This window comes from Cyanistes caeruleus, chromosome 4 (genome assembly GCF_971803275.1).
Source record: "Cyanistes caeruleus chromosome 4, bCyaCae1.hap1.1, whole genome shotgun sequence".
In the NCBI taxonomy this organism is placed as follows: domain Eukaryota; kingdom Metazoa; phylum Chordata; class Aves; order Passeriformes; family Paridae; genus Cyanistes; species Cyanistes caeruleus.
Window position 1 is genome coordinate 575770 of NC_141704.1, and position 19991 is coordinate 595760.

At 52.7% G+C, this 19991-nt stretch overlaps 1 protein-coding gene across 2 annotated transcripts in view; it reads left to right on the forward strand.

Annotated features, from left to right (window-relative positions):
• The window catches only part of PPP6R2 (protein phosphatase 6 regulatory subunit 2), an 85724-nt gene that overhangs the window by 20649 nt on the left and 45084 nt on the right, over positions 1-19991 (forward strand). For both annotated transcript variants that reach the window (XM_086886223.1, XM_086886224.1), the window contains exons 2-4: positions 3611-3743; positions 12875-13120; positions 18699-18885. In XM_086886223.1, the coding sequence (XP_086742349.1) occupies positions 12894-13120; positions 18699-18885 (414 nt within the window). In that variant the 5' untranslated portion in view covers positions 3611-3743; positions 12875-12893. The remainder of the gene's footprint in view (positions 1-3610; positions 3744-12874; positions 13121-18698; positions 18886-19991) is intronic.

The following is a 19991-nucleotide window of genomic DNA, read 5'->3' on the forward strand; positions in this document are numbered from 1 at the left end:
GCTGCTGTCACCAGACAGGCGTGTCCCTGGGCAGGCGTGTCCTGGTGACACTGCAGGGACACGGGGTGGTGGCAGCAGTGCTGGTTGTGTGACATGACAGTGACACGGGGTGGTGGCAGCAGTGCTGGCTGTGTGACATGACAGTGACACGGGGTGGTGGCAGCAGTGCTGGCTGTGTGACACTGCAGGGACACGGGGTGGTGGCAGCAGTGCTGGCTGTGGTGACACTGCAGGGACACGGGGTGGTGGCAGCAGTGCTGGCTGTGTGACATGACAGTGACACGGGGTGGTGGCAGCAGTGCTGGCTGTGTGACATGACAGTGACACAGGGTGGTGGCAGCAGTGCTGGCTGTGGTGACACTGCAGGGACACGGGGTGGTGGCAGCAGTGCTGGCTGTGTGACATGACAGGGACACAGGGTGGTGGCAGCAGTGCTGGCTGTGGTGACACTGCAGGGACACGGGGTGGTGGCAGCAGTGCTGGCTGTGGTGACACTGCAGGGACACGGGGTGGTGGCAGCAGTGCTGGCTGTGTGACATGACAGTGACAGGGGGTGGTGGCAGCAGTGCTGGCTGTGGTGACCCAGCAGTGACACAGGGTGGTGGCAGCAGTGCTGGCTGTGGTGACCCAGCAGTGACACAGGGTGGTGGCAGCAGTGCTGGCTGTGTGACACAGCAGGGACACGGGGTGGTGGCACAGGGGGTGCTGGCTGAGGTGACATGGCAGTGACACAGGGGTGGTGGCACACACAGGGGGTGCTGGCTGAGGTGACAGGGCAGTGACACGGGGGTGCTGGCTGAGGTGACACAGCAGTGACACGGGGGTGCTGGCTGAGGTGACACAGCAGTGACACAGGGGTGGTGGCACACACAGGGGGTGCTGGCTGAGGTGACACAGGGGTGGTGGCACACACAGGGGGTGCTGGCTGAGGTGACACAGCAGTGACACAGGGGTGGTGGCACACACAGGGGGTGCTGGCTGAGGTGACACAGCAGTGACACAGGGGTGGTGGCACACACAGGGGGTGCTGGCTGAGGTGACACAGCAGTGACACGGGGGTGCTGGCTGAGGTGACACAGCAGTGACACGGGGGTGGTGACACACACAGGGGGTGCTGGCTGAGGTGACACAGCAGTGACACAGGGGGTGCTGGCTGAGGTGACACAGCAGTGACACGGGGGTGCTGGCTGAGGTGACAGGGCAGTGACACAGGGGGTGCTGGCTGAGGTGACACAGCAGTGACACAGGGAGTGCTGGCTGAGGTGACAGGGCAGTGACACAGGGGGTGCTGGCTGAGGTGACACAGCAGTGACACAGGGGTGCTGGCTGAGGTGACAGGGCAGTGACACAGGGGGTGCTGGCTGAGGTGACACAGCAGTGACACAGGGAGTGCTGGCTGAGGTGACAGGGCAGTGACACAGGGGGTGCTGGCTGAGGTGACACAGCAGTGACACAGGGGTGCTGGCTGAGGTGACAGGGCAGTGACACAGGGAGTGCTGGCTGAGGTGACAGAGCAGTGACACAGGGGGTGCTGGCTGAGGTGACAGGGCAGTGACACAGGGGTGCTGGCTGAGGTGACAGGGCAGTGACACAGGGGTGGTGGCACACACAGGGGGTGCTGGCTGAGGTGACAGGGCAGTGACACAGGGGTGATGGCACAGGGGGTGCTGGCTGAGGTGACACAGCAGTGACACGGGGGTGCTGGCTGAGGTGACACAGCAGTGACACGGGGGTGCTGGCTGAGGGGACACAGCAGTGACACGGGGGTCGCTATGGCCAGGGCTCTCTGTGGCTGTGGCCGGGGGTCCCTGGCCGCTCTCCGGAGCCGTTCCCGTCAGGATGTGCCGGAGCTGGGGCCTCGCTGGCTGGGCTGGGCCGGGTCCCTGGGTGTCCTGGCTCCCAGGAGATCTCTGATGGATGTTGGCAACAAATTCCTCCCTGGCACAGGCCTGGGGCTGCCCCTGCATCCCTGGCAGTGGCCAAGGCCAGGCTGGAGCCTGGGGCTGGGAGCAGCCTGGGCCAGTGGGAGGTGTCCCTGCCATGGCAGGGGGGCACTGGGGGGCTCGGGGGTCCCTTCTGTCCCAAACCATCCCGGGATTGCATGGTTGTGGAATGCAAAACCAGCTGGAACCAAGACAAGTTCTTCCTTCCAGCCCCCCATTGCTCCCTGTCCCTGGAGCAGCCTCTTGTGTGCATTGTGAGAATTCCACGTGTTCTTCCAGGGCTCTTCCAGCCCTGAGCTCTCCAGAGCTTTGCTGTCCATGTCAGCCAGAGCTGTGCAGGATTTTACTGAACTCTTGGAACCCAGCAGGGAATTGCTGAGGAAGTTCTTGCTGGAGGTGTCCCTGCTCATGGCTCTGCTGCCAGGAACAGGGACAGGAGGAAAGGGAACGACCTCAGGCTGGGCCAGGACAGGCTCAGGATGGGCCAGGACAGGCTCAGGATGGGCCAGGACAGGCTCAGGGTGGGCCAGGACAGGCTCAGGCTGGGCCAGGACAGGCTCAGGCTGGACCAGGACAGGCTCAGGGTGGGCCAGGACAGGCTCAGGATGGGCCAGGACAGGCTCAGGATGGGCCAGGACAGGCTCAGGCTGGACCAGGACAGGCTCAGGATGGGCCAGGACAGGCTCAGGCTGGGCCAGGACAGGCTCAGGATGGGCCAGGACAGGCTCAGGATGGGCCAGGACAGGCTCAGGCTGGGCCAGGACAGGCTCAGGGTGGGCCAGGACAGGCTCAGGGTGGGCCAGGACAGGCTCAGGCTGGGCCAGGACAGGCTCAGGATGGGCCAGGACAGGCTCAGGCTGGGCCAGGACAGGCTCAGGGTGGGCAGCAGCAGGAATTTCCCCATGGAAAGGGGGTCAGGCCCTGGAGGTGCCCAGGGAGGTTTGCAGTGCCCATCCCTGGAGGTGCCCAGGGAATTCCTGGAGGTGGCACTCAGGGGACAAGGTGGGCATCGGGCACAGCTGGCACTGGATGGGCTGGGAGGACTTTTCCAGCCTCCCTGAATCTGGGACTGGGTCAGGGACTTTTGAGCATAAATTCTGGGGAAAATTGCATCAAAATTTAGAAATAAAATCCTGAACAGTTTTTGTTCAGATCAGTGCCCTTGGTTTGAGTGAATGTTGTACCTCCAGTTAAGTAATTGTTGATTGGAAGATGAGGAAATACATTTATTTTCACATGAAATTTAATTTCAGTTTGATGTGGGGACCTCCTGCTGGTTGGTCTCTGTATCCAAGAGCACACCAGGAATTGCTGGATTTCAGGGGACTGGTTAAAGCCCAGCTCTGGAGTTGGGGTCAGCTCATGGGCTGAGCCAGCCTTGGCTCCTCCTCTGTGATCCCTTCCACTCTCCCTGGTTGTTCTGAGCGCCAGGCCTTGAGCACCTGCAGGGCTGGGCACTTCACATCTCCCAGTGCTGCAGCAGGGGAGGAACTGGGATAACTGGGAGGATCCTGTGTGCATGGTGCTGATGGCTTGGCAGGGGCTGTCGGTCCCTATGGTCTTCCTTTGTGCTGGAAGGTTCTGTGGAAGTTCACTTAGGGAAAAAATGAAAGCCTTTGGGTCTCAGGTACCTTTGTTTATTGGTAATTCTTAAAAATCTTTTCCAGGATTGGAAGTTTGCAGAGGAATTTGCACTGGATGAAAACCAATTCCTGAAGCTGGGTCTATTCCAGGAACTGTAACCCAAATGTTTCTCTGTCCGTGGAGGAGATTTCACGTTTGAAGCAACTTCTACTGAAGGTAAGAACATCTCCCTGTCCTTCTGTCTTGGGATGTGTCGTGGTTTTAAACTAGTAACTAAAAAACTACTTATTTTTTTGTTGTGAGATATGGATTAAAACAAGAGCAAAACAGGCTTAAAACTTAAGAGGAATAAAGACAGTTTATTAACAAACTACAAGAACAAGAATACCAGAATAAACTTTCAGAAAACCCCCTTATCTTCTACATCTTAACTATTTCTCTGTACACATGACAACATAGAGACAAATAACTTTAGGACTTTGGTGGTTAAAAACAGTCTTAATTCTTGCTACAGTCTTTCATCAGTCTTTGTAGAGAAACAGAAGTCTCTTTCTGTTAGCTTACGGAGTTTCTCACGAGAAAACTATTTTTCATCATAGTTTTCTATTTCTCTAATGCCAGCTGCCCGGAAATCTGTCATTAGATCTTCTCCTCCCATTTCACATCTCCAAGGTGTGTATGGGTCACAGAGTTTAGGAATCTTATTTTTAAGGATAAGTTATTCAAAGGCAGAAGTCTTCTTCATTTGTCTCTGTGAGCCTTCCTGGAAAACAGTTTTCTCTTTGCCCCCAAAGCTTCAAAATCTTCACTCAACTCAATTCCAGCAACTCACAGTATCACAAGTACTCTCTCTCTCTCTCTTCTGCTCAAAAGTTACACTTTGAATATCTCATTCCTCCTAATACTCTTATCATGAATTAAAGGAGTCTTTTTATACTATTATTGTCCATCTCCATAGCTTTAACAGAAAGATATTTCAGCTGTAAAGCATCTCCTTATTCTCTCTTTCTTATTTAAACTTAACTCTTTTCTTCACTGTTTTTGGTGGTTCTATGATGTCTCCTCTATGTTGATTGTCTCTCTCTCTGTCTTTCTGAGAAAAGGAGTAATCTGTATGTTTATCTAGGTAGTAAAAGAATTAAAAGCTTTAGGAAAACTGCAAGAGTTCATGGTGTTAAGTTTCAGTCTAGCAACAAAAACTAAAAACCAAGCTCGGCTGGCCAGCGCTGCTTCTCTTCTCCCTCCCCCCCCCCCTCCACCCCGCGGCCTTGTAGGCCTGGAGAGGGGGGGAGGAGGCCAAGACAGAGCCTGCTACCTTGTCCGAAGCCGGAAACCAAAGAGAGCAAGAGAATTCTGTCTGTACTTCTTAAGGGGGTGTTTACAAGTTGAATTCACTTTTTAATGGTCAGATCTGCTGTCAATTCTTGAAAATGACCGATAATTGGTCAGGAGGGAAAAACTCCCATCAGCCACCAGCAGCTTCAACTTCCTCTCCCTCCAGGCTGTCTTAAAAGTAAAGCTACCCCATGACAGGATGGTTTGGGATAGAAGGGACCCCCGAGCCCCCCAGTGCCCCCCTGCCATGGCAGGGACACCTCCCACTGGCCCAGGCTGCTCCCAGCCCCAGGCTCCAGCCTGGCCTTGGCCACTGCCAGGGATGCAGGGGCAGCCCCAGCTGCTCTGGCAATTCCAGCCCAGCCAGCAATTCCCAATTGCCAATTGCCAACATCCAGCCCTGTCCTCTGGCACTGGGAGCCATTCCCTGGCTCCTGGCCCTGCAGCCCTGGCCCAGTCCCTCTGCAGCTCTCCTGGAGCCCCTTCAGGCCCTGCAGGGGCTCTGAGCTCTCCCTGGAGCCTTCTCCTCTCCAGGGGAACATTCCCAGCTCTCCTGGAGCCCCTTCAGGCCCTGCAGGGGCTCTGAGCTCTCCCTGGAGCCTTCTCCTCTCCAGGGGAACATTCCCAGCTCTCCCAGGCTGGATCCCTGGGAACTGAGGGGCTCCAGGCCTGGAGCAGCTCCGGGGTCTCCTCTGGGCTCTCCCCAGCAGCTCCAGGTGCTGCTGCTGTGTCCCCAGGGCTGGGGCAGCTCTGCAGGTGGGGTCTCACCTGGGCACGGGGGCAGGGTCCCCCCTCCCCTGTGGGATCAGCCCAGCCCTGGGGGGCTCTGTTCAGGGCCTGTCAAGTTCCTCATTAAGGGACTAATTAATTCCCAATAATGAGGACGAGCTCTGTGATGCTGGGTGCTCAGTTCTGGTGGCTGCTCCTGGGATTGATCTGGTATTTAATTCCTGGAGTCATCTGAGAGGGAATTGTGGTGTCTCCGTTCCTGAGGACAGAGGAGCTCTGTCCCTGTGTCCCTGTGTCCATTTGTCTCTGTGTCCCTGTGTCCCTCTGTCCATGTGTCCCTGTGTCCCTCTGTCCCTGTGTCCCTCTGTCCTTGTGTCCCTCTGTCCCTGTGTCCCTGTGTCCCTGTGTCTCTGTGTCTCTGTGTCCCTGTGTCCGTGTGTCCCTGTGTCCCTCTGTCCTTGTGTCCCTGTGTCCCTCTGTCCCTGTGTCCCTCTGTCCATGTGTCCCTGTGTCCCTGTGTCCCTGTGTCCCTGTGTCCCTGTGTCCATGTGTCCCTGTGTCCCTGTGTCCCTCTGTCTCTGTGTCCCTCTGTCTCTGTGTCCCTCTGTCCCTCTGTCCCTCTGTCCATGTGTCCCTGTGCCAGCCCTGAGCCTGGGCTGGCTTTATCCCCATGGAAAGGGGGTCAAGGCTTGGCCTGGGAGCCAAAGGGGTCAAAGGGTCAAACCCTTGACCTCCCTTGCCCAGGGAGGTTTGCAGTGCCCATCCCTGCAGGTGCCCAGGGAATTCCTGGAGGTGGCACTCAGGGGACAAGGTGGGCATCGGGCACAGCTGGGGCTCCATGGGCTGGGAGGGATCCCAGGAATCACGGTGTGCTGGCCAGGATCGTCCCTAAAACCACGTTCAGCTGTGGAAGTGGCTCTCAGAAGCTGAGCTCCTGTCCCTGACTGCTGGGAAGAGCCTGGAGCTCCTCCTGCCCTGTTCTCCTGGGCTCTGCTGTGGCTGGTGCAGGGAGTTCCCTGTGGAAGGGCCCTGCTGTGGGGCAGGGACGGGAACAGGCCGGGATCTCTGCCCGAGTTCCCCAGGGAGGAATGGGAACCATCCAGCGCAGCAGCTCGAGGCACACAGGAGGAGCTGCCCGTTCCTGCAGCAGTAATTCCATTGGGATTGACTGCCCTGGCATTCCCTGGAGCTGTGGGAGCAGCGGGATCCTTCCCAGTGCCAGCGGTGGAGTGGCTGACTGGAGCATTTTCCTGCTGGGAATTCAGTGGGAAAAGCTTCCCTAATGCTCCAGAGGGAGAGATTTTGTGTGGAACAAGTTCTCATAGGTGATGAGTTAAAGATGCACAGATTGGAATGGTTAGGTGGGATACTGGGAAGGAATTCCTGCTGGGAGGGTGGTGGGGGCTGGGGTGGAATTCCAGAGCAGCCGTGGCTGCCCCTGGATCCCTGGAAATGTCCAAGGCCAGGCTGGATGGGGCTTGGAGCAGCCTGGGCCTTGTGACAGCTTAGGCTCAGCCTAATTATTTTTGTGTCCCAAGCAGCTGTTGATTCCTTGCTGTTCCTTCTGGGATCACTCCCAAGTCCACTGGCCCTGGTTTGGGATCTGTCTGTGCCTTTTCCTATTTCTAATTGATGTTGATTCATTTCTTTCATCCCACTGCTGAGTCACCAGATGGAGGGAGTTTTGCTCTAAAGCTGTTTGGGAATTCCATGGCCAACCCTTCAGTGGGAATTGAGCTGAGCCATTGATCAGCCTGGCCTTGTCTGTCTGTGTTTTCCAGGTGGCTTTTCCAGTGGTGGAACAGTCTGCTGAAAAAGCTGGTTTGGGGTTGCAGGTTCAGTAAAGTGAGATTTTATTCCCTGGGTATCTGGGATTAAAGGTGGAGAGCTCTTGGGTGGATGCTGGTCTTGCTGTGCTCCAGACTTCTTCCCATACTGGATTTGGAGGGAATTCCCTACATTTTGGGGTATTTTTTTTTGTTTTGTGTATCAAAGCTTAAAATTATTTATTCTTATGGAGGAAATAGGGGAGATTTTGTATTAAAATTTGGCAAAAAAGAATAAGCTTGAAATTCCCATCAGGAATCTGTGTCTGTCCAGGCTAAAATCCACCCTGTATGGAACTGGGACCTGTTCAGCTGGGCCAGAGCTGCTGGAGTTGGGGTTGGCGTTGGGATTTTGTACTGGATGTTACTGGGATGGCAGGAGGATCCCAGAACTCTTTTTGAGAATGTCGTTCCCTCAGCACCTCCATGTGCTCTCATCTTGTGAAAACATTCAGTGCTTTATTTTAGCAGGAAAGGTCCTAAATGGGCCTAAAAAGTCAGTAAATCTTGGGAATTCTGTCCCAGTTTGCAGGAGGAGTTGCCTGGGGAGTTCCTGCCCCTCTGTGTTCACTTTTCCTGCTGTTGGAATGTGGAGGGCACTTTGGAAAGGTTGGAAAATGCTGTGGCTCTTTTGTCTGTGCCTGGGTTTGCTGAGGCTCAGGGGATCCCTTGGTGACACAGAACGGACTGGGAATAACCCTGGGAGAAATCACAGCAACCCAGGGCCTGGATACTCCCAGAGCTGTGGGGTCAGGGGGCTGGGAAAGGCTCAGGGACCAGGGAATCACCTGGAGCTGACCCTGGCACCAGCATCACACCCCTGGGTCCCTCTGGAGTCACCTGGGACTGACCCTGGCACCTCTGGGTCCCTCTGGAGTCACCTGGGACTGACCCTGGCACCCCCAGGTCCCTCTGGAGTCACCTGGGACTGACCCTGGCATCTCTGGGTCCCTCTGGAGTCACCTGGGACTGACCCTGGCACCAGCACCACGCCCCTGGGTCCCTTTGGAGTCACCTGGGACTGGCCCTGGCACCCCCCAGAGTCCCTTTGGAGTCACCTGGGACTGACCCTGGCACCCCCAGGTCCCTTTGGAGTCACCTGGGACTGACCCTGGCACCCTCAGGTCCCTTTGGAGTCACCTGGGACTGACCCTGGCACCTCTGGGTCCCTCTGGAGTCACCTGGGACTGACCCTGGCACCCTCAGGTCCCTCTGGAGTCACCTGGGACTGACCCTGGCACCCCCAGGTCCCTTTGGAGTCACCTGGGACTGACCCTGGCACCCTCAGGTCCCTTTGGAGTCACCTGGGACTGACCCTGGCACCTCTGGGTCCCTCTGGAGTCACCTGGGACTGACCCTGGCACCCTCAGGTCCCTCTGGAGTCACCTGGGACTGACCCTGGCACCCCCAGGTCCCTTTGGAGTCACCTGGGACTGACCCTGGCACCTCTGGGTCCCTTTGGAGTCACCTGGGACTGACCCTGGCACCTCTGGGTCCCTTTGGAGTCACCTGGGACTGACCCTGGTACCCCCAGGTCCCTCTGGAGTCACCTGGGACTGACCCTGGCACCAGCACCACGCCCCTGGGTCCCTTTGGAGTCACCTGGGACTGACCCTGGCACCCCCCAGAGTCCCTTTGGAGTCACCTGGGACTGACCCTGGCACCTCTGGGTCCCTTTGGAGTCACCTGGGACTGACCCTGGCACGCCCCAGAGTCCCTTTGGAGTCACCTGGGACTGACCCTGGCACCTCTGGGTCCCTTTGGAGTCACCTGGGACTGACCCTGGCACCCCCCAGAGTCCCTTTGGAGTCACCTGGGACTGGCCCTGGCACCCCCCAGAGTCCCTTTGGAGTCACCTGGGACTGACCCTGGCACCTCTGGGTCCCTTTGGAGTCACCTGGGACTGACCCTGGCACCTCTGGGTCCCTTTGGAGTCACCTGGGACTGACCCTGGCACCTCTGGGTCCCTTTGGAGTCACCTGGAAGTGACCCTGGCACAGCACCACACCCTCAGGTCACTTCCCTGCTGTTCCCACTGCAATTCCCAAGGGGAATCCTTGGGATGTGCTGGACGAGCTGTTCCCTGGGGCTGCTGGCAGCAGGAGACTGGGAGATCATCCATGAAAAAGAAATAATTAAAGGACAAATTCCAGTCTGAATTGCCAGCCAGGAACTCCTCGGGCTCAGAACATTGTGTGTAAAACATTGATGTTGTAGTTTATGCAAATGAGCAGCTCTGGGGCAGGTCCTGTCCAGGACACAGCTTTGGGTGGAAAATGAAATAAAATAACATATAAAATAATGTATGCCCACTCTCCCCAGCTCCTGAGCAGATGGAGAAGGAGAACTGAACAGAGCAGAGGTGGCAAAAGGGATCCTTTGTTTGGGGTTTTGAACAGCAAGTGCATTACTTGTTGGAACTTTTTATAAACTCTGCTGGAATTTTGCTGGCAGGGAATTGAATATTCCCAGCCCAGGGTTTGTTGGTCTTGCAGATCTGCGTCAGAACAGGGAGATTAAGGATCTCCTGCATTGTCCCAAACATTTCAAACACCCCAACACTGCTTTTTATCATTAATAGGAATTAATTTATGGGTTGGGAACTGGTGCTGCTGTGCTGGGACAGGGGTGCTCAAACCCAGCCACACCTGCAGAAATCCCCTTCCCTGGTGGGCTCAGACTGAGGACAGGGCTGGATGTTGGCAATTGGCAATTGGGAATTGCTGGCTGGGCTGGAATTGCCAGAGCAGCTGGGGCTGCCCCTGCATCCCTGGCAGTGGCCAAGGCCAGGCTGGAGCCTGGGGCTGGGAGCAGCCTGGGCCAGTGGGAGGTGTCGCTGCCATGGCAGGGGGGCACTGGGGGGCTCGGGGCGCCCTTCTGTCCCAAACCATCCCAGGATTCCCTGATCCCATGGGACCTGCCACTTCTCCCACCTCCAGCCCAGCCCCTCCCCACTCTCCCAAGGAAGGCCAGGCAGCTTCTCCTGGAGGTGGATAAAAGATTCAGGAAAGCTGAAAGTGGAATTGCCAGGATTACAATGGGTGTCAGTTTGGAAGGTGAGAATTCCGTGTGGATTCCACACCAATGGAGGGAACATTTCTGCATTTGGGTTGACTGAGCCCCCAAACCTCCTTCACTGAAGGCCTTTGGTGCCAGATTTTCCCTTGGTGAATTTAGAACCAAGCAGAGATGGTTAAAAATACCCAAAGAACAGTTTGTGAGGAACACACCGAGCCCAGCAGTGCTGTCACTGCGGTGTCACGTAGGTTGAACATTCAGATGGCTGCTCCCAACTCCAAAACTCAATGCTGAAATCCCAGAATCCCAAAATCCCTGGGGCTGGAAAAGCCCTCCCAGCCCATGGAGCCCCAGCTGTGCCCGATGCCCACCTTGTCCCCTGAGTGCCACCTCCAGGAATTCCCTGGGCACCTCCAGGGATGGGCACTGCAAACCTCCCTGGGCACCTCCAGGCCCTGACCCCCTTTCCATGGGGAAATTCCTGCTGCTGCCCACCCTGAGCCTGTCCTGGCCCAGCCTGAGCCTGTCCTGGCCCACCCTGAGCCTGTCCTGGCCCACCTGAGCCTGTCCTGGCCCAGCCTGAGCCTGTCCTGGCCCATCCTGAGCCTGTCCTGGCCCAGCCTGAGCCTGTCCTGGCCCATCCTGAGCCTGTCCTGGCCCAGCCTGAGCCTGTCCTGGCCCAGCCTGAGCCTGTCCTGGCCCACCCTGAGCCTGTCCTGGCCCATCCTGAGCCTGTCCTGGCCCAGCCTGAGCCTGTCCTGGCCCATCCTGAGCCTGTCCTGGCCCACCTGAGCCTGTCCTGGCCCAGCCTGAGCCTGTCCTGGCCCAGCCTGAGGCTGTTCCCTCTCCTCCTGTCCCTGTCCCTGGCAGCAGAGCCCCCTCAGTGTCATTCCTGGAGGGAAAATGGGTTTTCAAGAGGAAGATGTCCAGGCTGTCCTGTAGCTGAGTCCATGCAGAGTGGGACTGGCAGAGGACCAGGCGCAGGGACAATTTTGGATGCTGGAAAGAACCAAAGGAATGGATGGAGAGAATTGTGAGTGCAGAAATGGGGATGTGGGTTAGGTTAAAAACAGCCTTGTGATCCTGGGTGTGGAATCACACGGTGCTGCTGGATCAGCTGGGAATGTGGCACAGGGACACCTCAGCCCAGGAGCTCCGAGTGTGGGAGCCAGGGCTGGCACTGGCCAGGACAATCTGAGGGAGCCGAGTCACCTGTGGCAGCCACTGCCTGGAGATTGTGTTAATGGAGCCAGGGAATGGCTCCCAGTGCCAGAGGACAGGGCTGGATGTTGGGAATTGGCAATTGGGAATTGCTGGCTGGGCTGGAATTGCCAGAGCAGCTGGGGCTGCCCCTGCATCCCTGGCAGTGGCCAAGGCCAGGCTGGAGCCTGGGGCTGGGAGCAGCCTGGGCCAGTGGGAGGTGTCCCTGCCATGGCAGGGGGGCACTGGGGGGCTCGGGGCTCCCTTCTATCCCAAACCATCCCAGGATTCCATGACTTCTGTACCCGGTACTGTGACTAGAACAGGACTGTGAAGGGTTGTTGAGGAGCTGAGCTGAGATGGTGAAGGGCAGAACTGGAAGAGGAAATATTAAGCAAAAGGAGGAGCCCTGGAAGAGTCTCCTTGGGATGGTCTGAACAGTGCCATGGTTTGGTGTAACTCACAGCTTTCCCAGAATTCCAGGGATTGGGAAAGCAAAATGGAAAAACATCATTAATAGAACTCACACAGAGAGAAATTGGGATAACTTAAGGGCAAAGAAAGGTTGGGTTAGGAGTGGATGGAAATGGGGAATTCAATGTGCAGTGCCCCAGGAAAGACCCTGAGGGGGAACATCCAGGGAACGGAGCTGGGAAGGTTCTGGAGCCCCAGGAAGAGCTGTGGGAGCTGGGAAGGTTCTGGAGCCCCAGGAAGAGCTGTGGGAGCTGGGAAGGGGCTCAGCCTGGAGCAAAGGGGGATCAGGGGGACCTTGTGGCTCTGCACAAGTCCCTGGCAGGAGGGGACAGCCGGGGGGTCGGGCTGTGCTGCCAGGGAACAGGGACAGGAGGAGAGGGAACGGCCTCAGGCTGGGCCAGGACAGGCTTAGGATGGGCCAGGACAGGCTCAGGATGGGCCAGGACAGGCTCAGGTGGGCCAGGACAGGCTCAGGCTGGGCCAGGACAGGCTCAGGGTGGGCCAGGACAGGCTCAGGTGGATTTTTGGGAGATTCCTTCCCCAGGAGGGTTGGAAAGCACTGGATGGGCTGCTCAGGGCAGGGGTGGAGGCTCCATCTCTGGAAGTGTTCAGAAAATGTGTGGACGTGACACTTGAGGCCACGGGGTGGGAGTGGATGGGGTGGATGGTGGGACTGGGTGATGTCCGAGGTCTTCTCCAGCCTCAGGGGTTCCATGACCACCCATGGCAGGTGTGGAGCAGTAACCGGTGCTTTCCCACCCCCAGCCAGTCGTGTCCCATCACCATGTTCTGGAAGTTTGATTTGAACACAACGTCACACGTGGACAAGCTGCTGGACAAGGAGGATGTGACCCTGGAGGAGCTGATGGACGAGGATGACGTCCTGCAGGAATGCAAGGCCCAGAACCGGCGGCTGCTGGACTTCCTGTGCCAGCAGCACTGCATGGAGCAGCTGGTCACCCTCATCACCCACGAGCCCCCCGTGGACATGGACGAGAAGGTCCGATTCAAGTAGGTATTGGATCCCTGCTGCCCCGGGATGTCCCAGCAGGGACCCCGGGGTGGACACAGAGATTCCACCTGGCCGCTGTCCCCACTGCCACCTCCTGGGGGGGACAGGCTTGGAGCTCTGGGGGTGTTCCAGCATTTGGGGTTTGCAGGGAATTGTCAGGATTCGTTGCTTTGGTTTTGATGGTTTAACATTGAGTTGGTCTCAAAAAAAAAAAATTCCTGTTTCAAATAATGTCTGCAGAAAAACATAAGTAATGTGTTAGATACTCAAATCTCAAATAATGTCCAAAAAATAAAAAATCCCATTTCAAATAATGTCTGCAAAAAAATATGAGTAATGTCTCAGATACTCAAATCTCAAATAATGTCCAAAAAATAAAAAATCCTATTTCAAATAATGTCTGCAAAAAAACCATAATGTAAATAATGTCTCAGACACTCAAATCTCAAATAATGTCCAAAAAATAAAAAATCCTATTTCAAATAATGTCTGAAAAAAAAACATAATTCAAATAATGTCTCAGACACTCAAATCTCAAATAATGTCCAAAAAATAAAAAATCCTATTTCAAATAATGTCTGCAAAAAACATAAGTAATGTGTCAGATACTCAAATCTCAAATAATGTCCAAAAAATAAAAAATCCCATTTCAAATAATGTCTGCAAAAAAACATGAGTAATGTCTCAGATACTCAAATCTCAAATAATGTCCAAAAATTAAAAAATCCCATTTCAAATAATGTCTGCAAAAAAACCATAATGTAAATAATGTCTCAGACACTCAAATCTCAAATAATGTCCAAAAAATAAAAAATCCTATTTCAAATAATGTCTGAAAAAAAAACATAATTCAAATAATGTCTCAGACACTCAAATCTCAAATAATGTCCAAAAAATAAAAAATCCTATTTCAAATAATGTCTGCAAAAAACATAAGTAATGTGTCAGATACTCAAATCTCAAATAATGTCCAAAAAATAAAAAATCCCATTTCAAATAATGTCTGCAAAAAAACATGAGTAATGTCTCAGATACTCAAATCTCAAATAATGTCCAAAAATTAAAAAATCCCATTTCAAATAATGTCTGCAAAAAAACCATAATGTAAATAATGTCTCAGATACTCAAATCTCAAATAATGTCCAAAAAATAAAAAATCCTATTTGAAATAATGGCTGCAAAAAGACAGAGCTCAAGTATTGTCTCAGATATTCAAATATCAAATAATGTCCAAAAATTAAAAAATCCCATTTCAAATAATGTCTGCAAAAAACCATAATGCAAATAATGTCTCAGACACTCAAATCTCAAATAATGTCCAAAAAATAAAAAATCCTATTTCAAATAATGTCTGCAAAAAACATAATTCAAATAATGTGTCAGATATTTCAAATAATGTCTGCAAAAAAACATAAGTAATGTGTCAGATATTCAAATCTCAGATAATGTCCAAAAAGTAAAAAATCCCATTTCAAATGTCTGAAAAAAAACCATAATTCAAATAATGTCTCAGATACTCAAATCTCAAATAATGTCCAAAAAATAAAAAATCCTATTTCAAATAATGTCTGCAAAAAAACATAAGTAATGTGTCAGATATTCAAATCTCAAATATTATGTCCAAAAATAAAAAATCCCATTTCAAATAATGTCTGAAAAAAAACATAACTCAAGTATTGTCTCAGATATTCAAATTTCAAATATTATGTCCAAAAATTAAAAAATCCCATTTCAAATAATGTCTGAAAAAAAACATAAATAATGTCTCAGATATTCAAATCTCAAATAATGTCCAAAAATTAAAAAATCCTATTTCAAATAATGTCTGCAAAAAACATAATTCAAATAATGTGTCAGATATTCAAATAATGTCTGCAAAAAACATAAGTAATATCTCAGATATTCAAATCTCAAATAATGTCCAAAAAATAAAAAATCCCATTTCAAATAATGTCTGCAAAAAAAATGTAATTCATATAATGTGTCAGATATTCAAATCTCAAATATTATGTCGAAAAATTAAAAAATCATATTTCAAATAATGTCTGCAAAAAGACAGAGCTCAAGTATTGTCTCATATTCAAATCTCAAATATTATGTCCAAAAAGTAAAAAATCCCATTTCAAATGTCTGAAAAAAAACCATAATTCAAATAATGTCTCATATTCAAATCTCAAATAATGTCCAAAAATTAAAAAATCCTATTTCAAATAATGTCTGCAAAAAACATAATTCAAATAATGTGTCAGATATTTCAAATAATGTCTGCAAAAAAAATGTAATTCATATAATGTGTCAGATATTCAAATCTCAAATAATGTCCAAAAAAATAAAAAATCCCATTTCAAATAATGTCTACAAAAAAACCATAATGTAAATAATGTCTCAGATACTCAAATCTCAAATAATGTCCAAAAAATAAAAAATCCTATTTGAAATAATGTCTGCAAAAAACATAATTCAAATAATGTGTCAGATATTTCAAATAATGTCTGCAAAAAACATAATTCAAATAATGTCAGATATTTCAAATAATGTCTGCAAAAAACCATAATTCAAATAATATGTCAGATATTTCAAATAATGTCTGCAAAAAACATAAGTAATGTCTCAGATACTCAAATCTCAGATAATGTCCAAAAAGTAAAAAATCCTATTTCAAATGTCTGAAAAAAACCCATAATTCAAATAATGTCTCAGATACTCAAATCTCAAATAATGTCCAAAAATTAAAAAATCCTATTTCAAATAATGTCTCCAAAAAACCATAACTCAAGTATTGTCTCAGATATTTAAGTCTCAAATATTATGTCCAAAAAATAATCCTGTCCCAAATAATATCTCCAAGAAGTCTTACCCTGCTGCTCCCTCAAAATCTGAAGCCCCTTGAGTAGGTTTTTATAGGAAAGGGAAGCACAAGAGGTAGAAATCTCTGAACTCAGTGGGTTTCCAATCCCACAGAACAAGGTGAGCTGGAAAATGAATAAAATTTGGGATATTTTCAATATGCTGCATGTCCAAATCCTGCTGATTTCAGGGATCAACAGCTCCGGGCAGGCCCTGCCTCTGCTCAGACTTGAGCTCCTCACAGGGATTTCCTTCTCACCAAAGTTGTTTTTTGTGCATTTTTAACCAAATGTATACTCAAAAATATTGACATTTGGGGAGTTTGTTTGCCTTTGTGAAGTTTATATAAAAATAAAAGGCTGCTCTGACTATAAATAAATAAAACTGGGCAGGTTTTTCCTGGTGGGAATGGATCAGGGCTGGGTTGGTGTTGATGGAAAGGCACAGAGGTGTTCAGGTCTGGTTTTGGGTGAGAGTTGATAACGGTGTGAGGTGGCTGTTCCCAGGTGAGTGAATGCCTGGGAATATGTGGGGTGATAATTTGGAATATCCTGTGCCTGCTGTGCAGGGATCCTGCTCTGGAAGGTGAGTTTGGAACCCACCTGCAGAGCTGCCCCAGCCCTGGGCCAGCAGGAGAAGGACCTGGGGCAAGTCCAGAGGAGCTCCCAGGGCTCCAGCCTGGGTGGGAGAGCTGGGAATGTTCCCCAGGAGAGGAGAAGGGTCCAGGGAGAGCTTCCAGAACATTGCAGGGCCTGAAGGGGCTCCAGGAGAGCTGGGAATGTTCCCCTGGAGAGGAGAAGGCTCCAGGGAGAGCTCAGAGCCCCTGCAGGGCCTGAAGGGGCTCCAGGAGAGCTGGGAATGTTCCCCTGGAGAGGAGAAGGCTCCAGGGAGAGCTCAGAGCCCCTGCAGGGCCTGAAGGGGCTCCAGGAGAGCTGGGAATGTTCCCCTGGAGAGGAGAAGGCTCCAGGGAGAGCTCAGAGCCCCTGCAGGGCCTGAAGGGGCTCCAGGAGAGCTGCAGAGGGACTGGGCCAGGGCTGCAGGGCCAGGAGCCAGGGAATGGCTCCCAGTGCCAGAGGACAGGGCTGGATGTTGGCAATTGGCAATTGGGAATTGCTGGCTGGGCTGGAATTGCCAGAGCAGCTGGGGCTGCCCCTGCATCCCTGGCAGTGGCCAAGGCCAGGCTGGAGCCTGGGGCTGGGAGCAGCCTGGGCCAGTGGGAGGTGTCCCTGCCATGGCAGGGGGGCACTGGGGGGCTCGGGGGTCCCTTCTATCCCAAACCATCGCAGGATTCCCTGACTGAAACCAAGCAGGAGAAGAATGAGGGAAGGGGGGACAAGGACAGAGGTTTCAAGAAGGAAATTCCCACTGGGACTCCGAGGGCTGATGTTCATGGAGCATTTTCCTGGCAGCACTTGGGACTCCCAGGCAGAGCAGGCCCAGAAGTGTCTCCAAAGCCTGGAGAGGGGAAGGAGGGTTTGAGCTCATTGGAAACCAGGGAAGCTTTTGGGATAAATAAAGGCTGAGCAGGAAGAATGAACTGTGTAAATCCAGATGGAATCCCACTTTTGGCTCTTCAGGAAAGGTTATGGAAGTTTGTGGGGTGGGACAGGGAGAAACTCGATAGCTTTGGAAGGATCTGGGGCTCAGGATGTGTGGAGAGGGGATCATCCAACTGAAACAGTGGGATGGAGGTTCATAAAGTTCAGAGGAGAAACTGCAAAGAGGAAAAGTGCCCAGTCAATCCTCATCCAAGGAGAACTTGTGGAATTAAACACCTGAAAGGAGGCTGGAGCAGGAAAGCAGAGTGTGAATCTTGGATCTGCCAATGAACTGCTGATTCCAGGGGTGAGGGAAGCTCAGCTTCCAGGGGTCCGAGGGGGAGTTCGGGAGAGGGGAGCTCCCTGCAGCCTGGAATCCTCCAGGGCTGGGCTGTGGTGCCAGAACGGGAATGGTGAGGGTTGGATCACACTGGGGCTGTGAGAGCTGCAGGAGCAGAACCTGCTGGGACAGGAGAGCTCCCATTTCCCTTGGGTCCATGGGATGTGTGTCCCAGGGAGGCTCCACACGCAGATCTCTAGGAGTTGTGGGTGCTTTTTGCATGGAATGAGCCAGGAAAAAGAGAAATGAGTCCTGGTGTCCCCTCGGGGCTGGAAGGGATGGAAGGGCTGGAAGGTCCCTCTGGGGTGGTGTCCCTCAGCTCCTGGGATAGCACCAGGGCTGGAGCAGCAGTAGCAGGGCCTGAGGGGCATTTGGAACCCTCAGGGCTGGAACTGCAAGAACAGGAGGAGGCTGCTGGGGAAGGGAATGGTGCAGGGAAAGGTCAAAGCTCCCAACTGGCCTGGAAGTGTTTTAGTGGCTTGTGAGGAGTGCAGAGACCAGGAAAGATCCTGGTGTAGAAACCTGGTTTGGTCACAAGTCAGTAATGACCCACTGTGGGAAGTGTCCTCAGCACAGGGAGTCAGTCGTGGGTGGGATAGAAGGGACCCCCGAGCCCCCCAGTGCCCCCCTGCCATGGCAGGGACACCTCCCACTGGCCCAGGCTGCTCCCAGCCCCAGGCTCCAGCCTGGCCTTGGCCACTGCCAGGGATGCAGGGGCAGCCCCAGCTGCTCTGGGCACCCTGTGCCACCCTGCCCACCCTGGAACTCCTTCACTCTCTGAGAGCTTTGCAGAGGGCAGATCTCCAGGGAGTTTCCCTCTCACCTGTGGTCGCTCCGGGTGTGTCACTGCAGGTATCCCAACACGGCCTGCGAGCTGCTGACCTCGGACGTGCCGCAGATCAACGACAAACTGGGTGGGGACGAGACCCTGCTCAACATCCTCTACGATTTCCTGGACCACGAGCCCCCCCTGAACCCCCTCCTCGCCAGCTTCTTCAGCAAGACCATCGGGAACCTCATTGCACGGAAAACAGAACAGGTAGGGATGGGATCTGTCCCGTCCAGGGAATTCTCCAGCTCTGCCGGTGTTGTGTCCTTGCTGTGAGCTCATGGTGCTCCTGGAGTTGTGTTTAAGCTCGGAGGTGAAATGGAGTCTCTGGGAAGTTCTCAGAATTCCTCAGTGCAGCGAGATGCTGGCGTGGACAGACTCTTACCGGAGTTTTGGGTTGGGGTCTGCCACAGCCAGGATATCCCCATGGCACAGCTAAAGCTTCACTTTTCATACCAAGGCGTTTTGAGGATCATCAGAGTCATCCCAATCCATAAACCAGGCCTCAGGCTCATCCTTAAGGAAGGACTGCTGAGGCACGGGCTGGACAGGGATTCAGGAATATTCACATCCCAGTAAATACTGAGGTTTTAAACGCTGCCTGGTAGGGAGCTTGAGAGGAAGGGAAAATCCCCCAGCTTCACTTATTTCCATGGCTTTGGGAGGGGAGAAAAGTTGGCTGAAAAGATCTGATTTGGTGTTGCCTTTGAATAAGAATCATTCTCGTGTTCCCTGGAGGGTTCCAAACCAAGGTCGGTGGTTGAGACACAAAGGAGAAGCTCCGGGAGCTGTGGGAGAGCTGAGGGGGATTTGTGAGGGAGCCATGACGGAGCTGTGAGGGAGCCGTGAGGGAGATGTGAGGGAGATGTGAGGGAGCTGTGAGGGAGATGTGAGGGAGCTGTGAGGGAGCTGTGAGGGAGCCGTGAGGGAGCCATGACGGAGCTGTAAGGGAGATGTGAGGGAGATGTGAGGGAGCTGTGAGGGAGCCATGAAGGAACCGTGAGTGAGATGTGAGGGAGATGTGAGGGAGCCGTGAGGGAGCTGTGAGGGAGATGTGAGGGAGATGTGAGGGAGCCGTGAGGGAGATGTGAGGGAGATGTGAGGGAGATGTGAGGGAGATGTGAGGGAGCCGTGAGGGAGCCGTGAGGGAGATGTGAGGGAGCCGTGAGGGAGATGTGAGGGAGCCGTGAGGGAGATGTGAGGGAGATGTGAGGGAGCTGTGAGGGAGATGTGAGGGAGATGTGAGGGAGCCGTGAGGGAGATGTGAGGGAGCTGTGAGGGAGATGTGAGGGAGCTGTGAGGGAGATGTGAGGGAG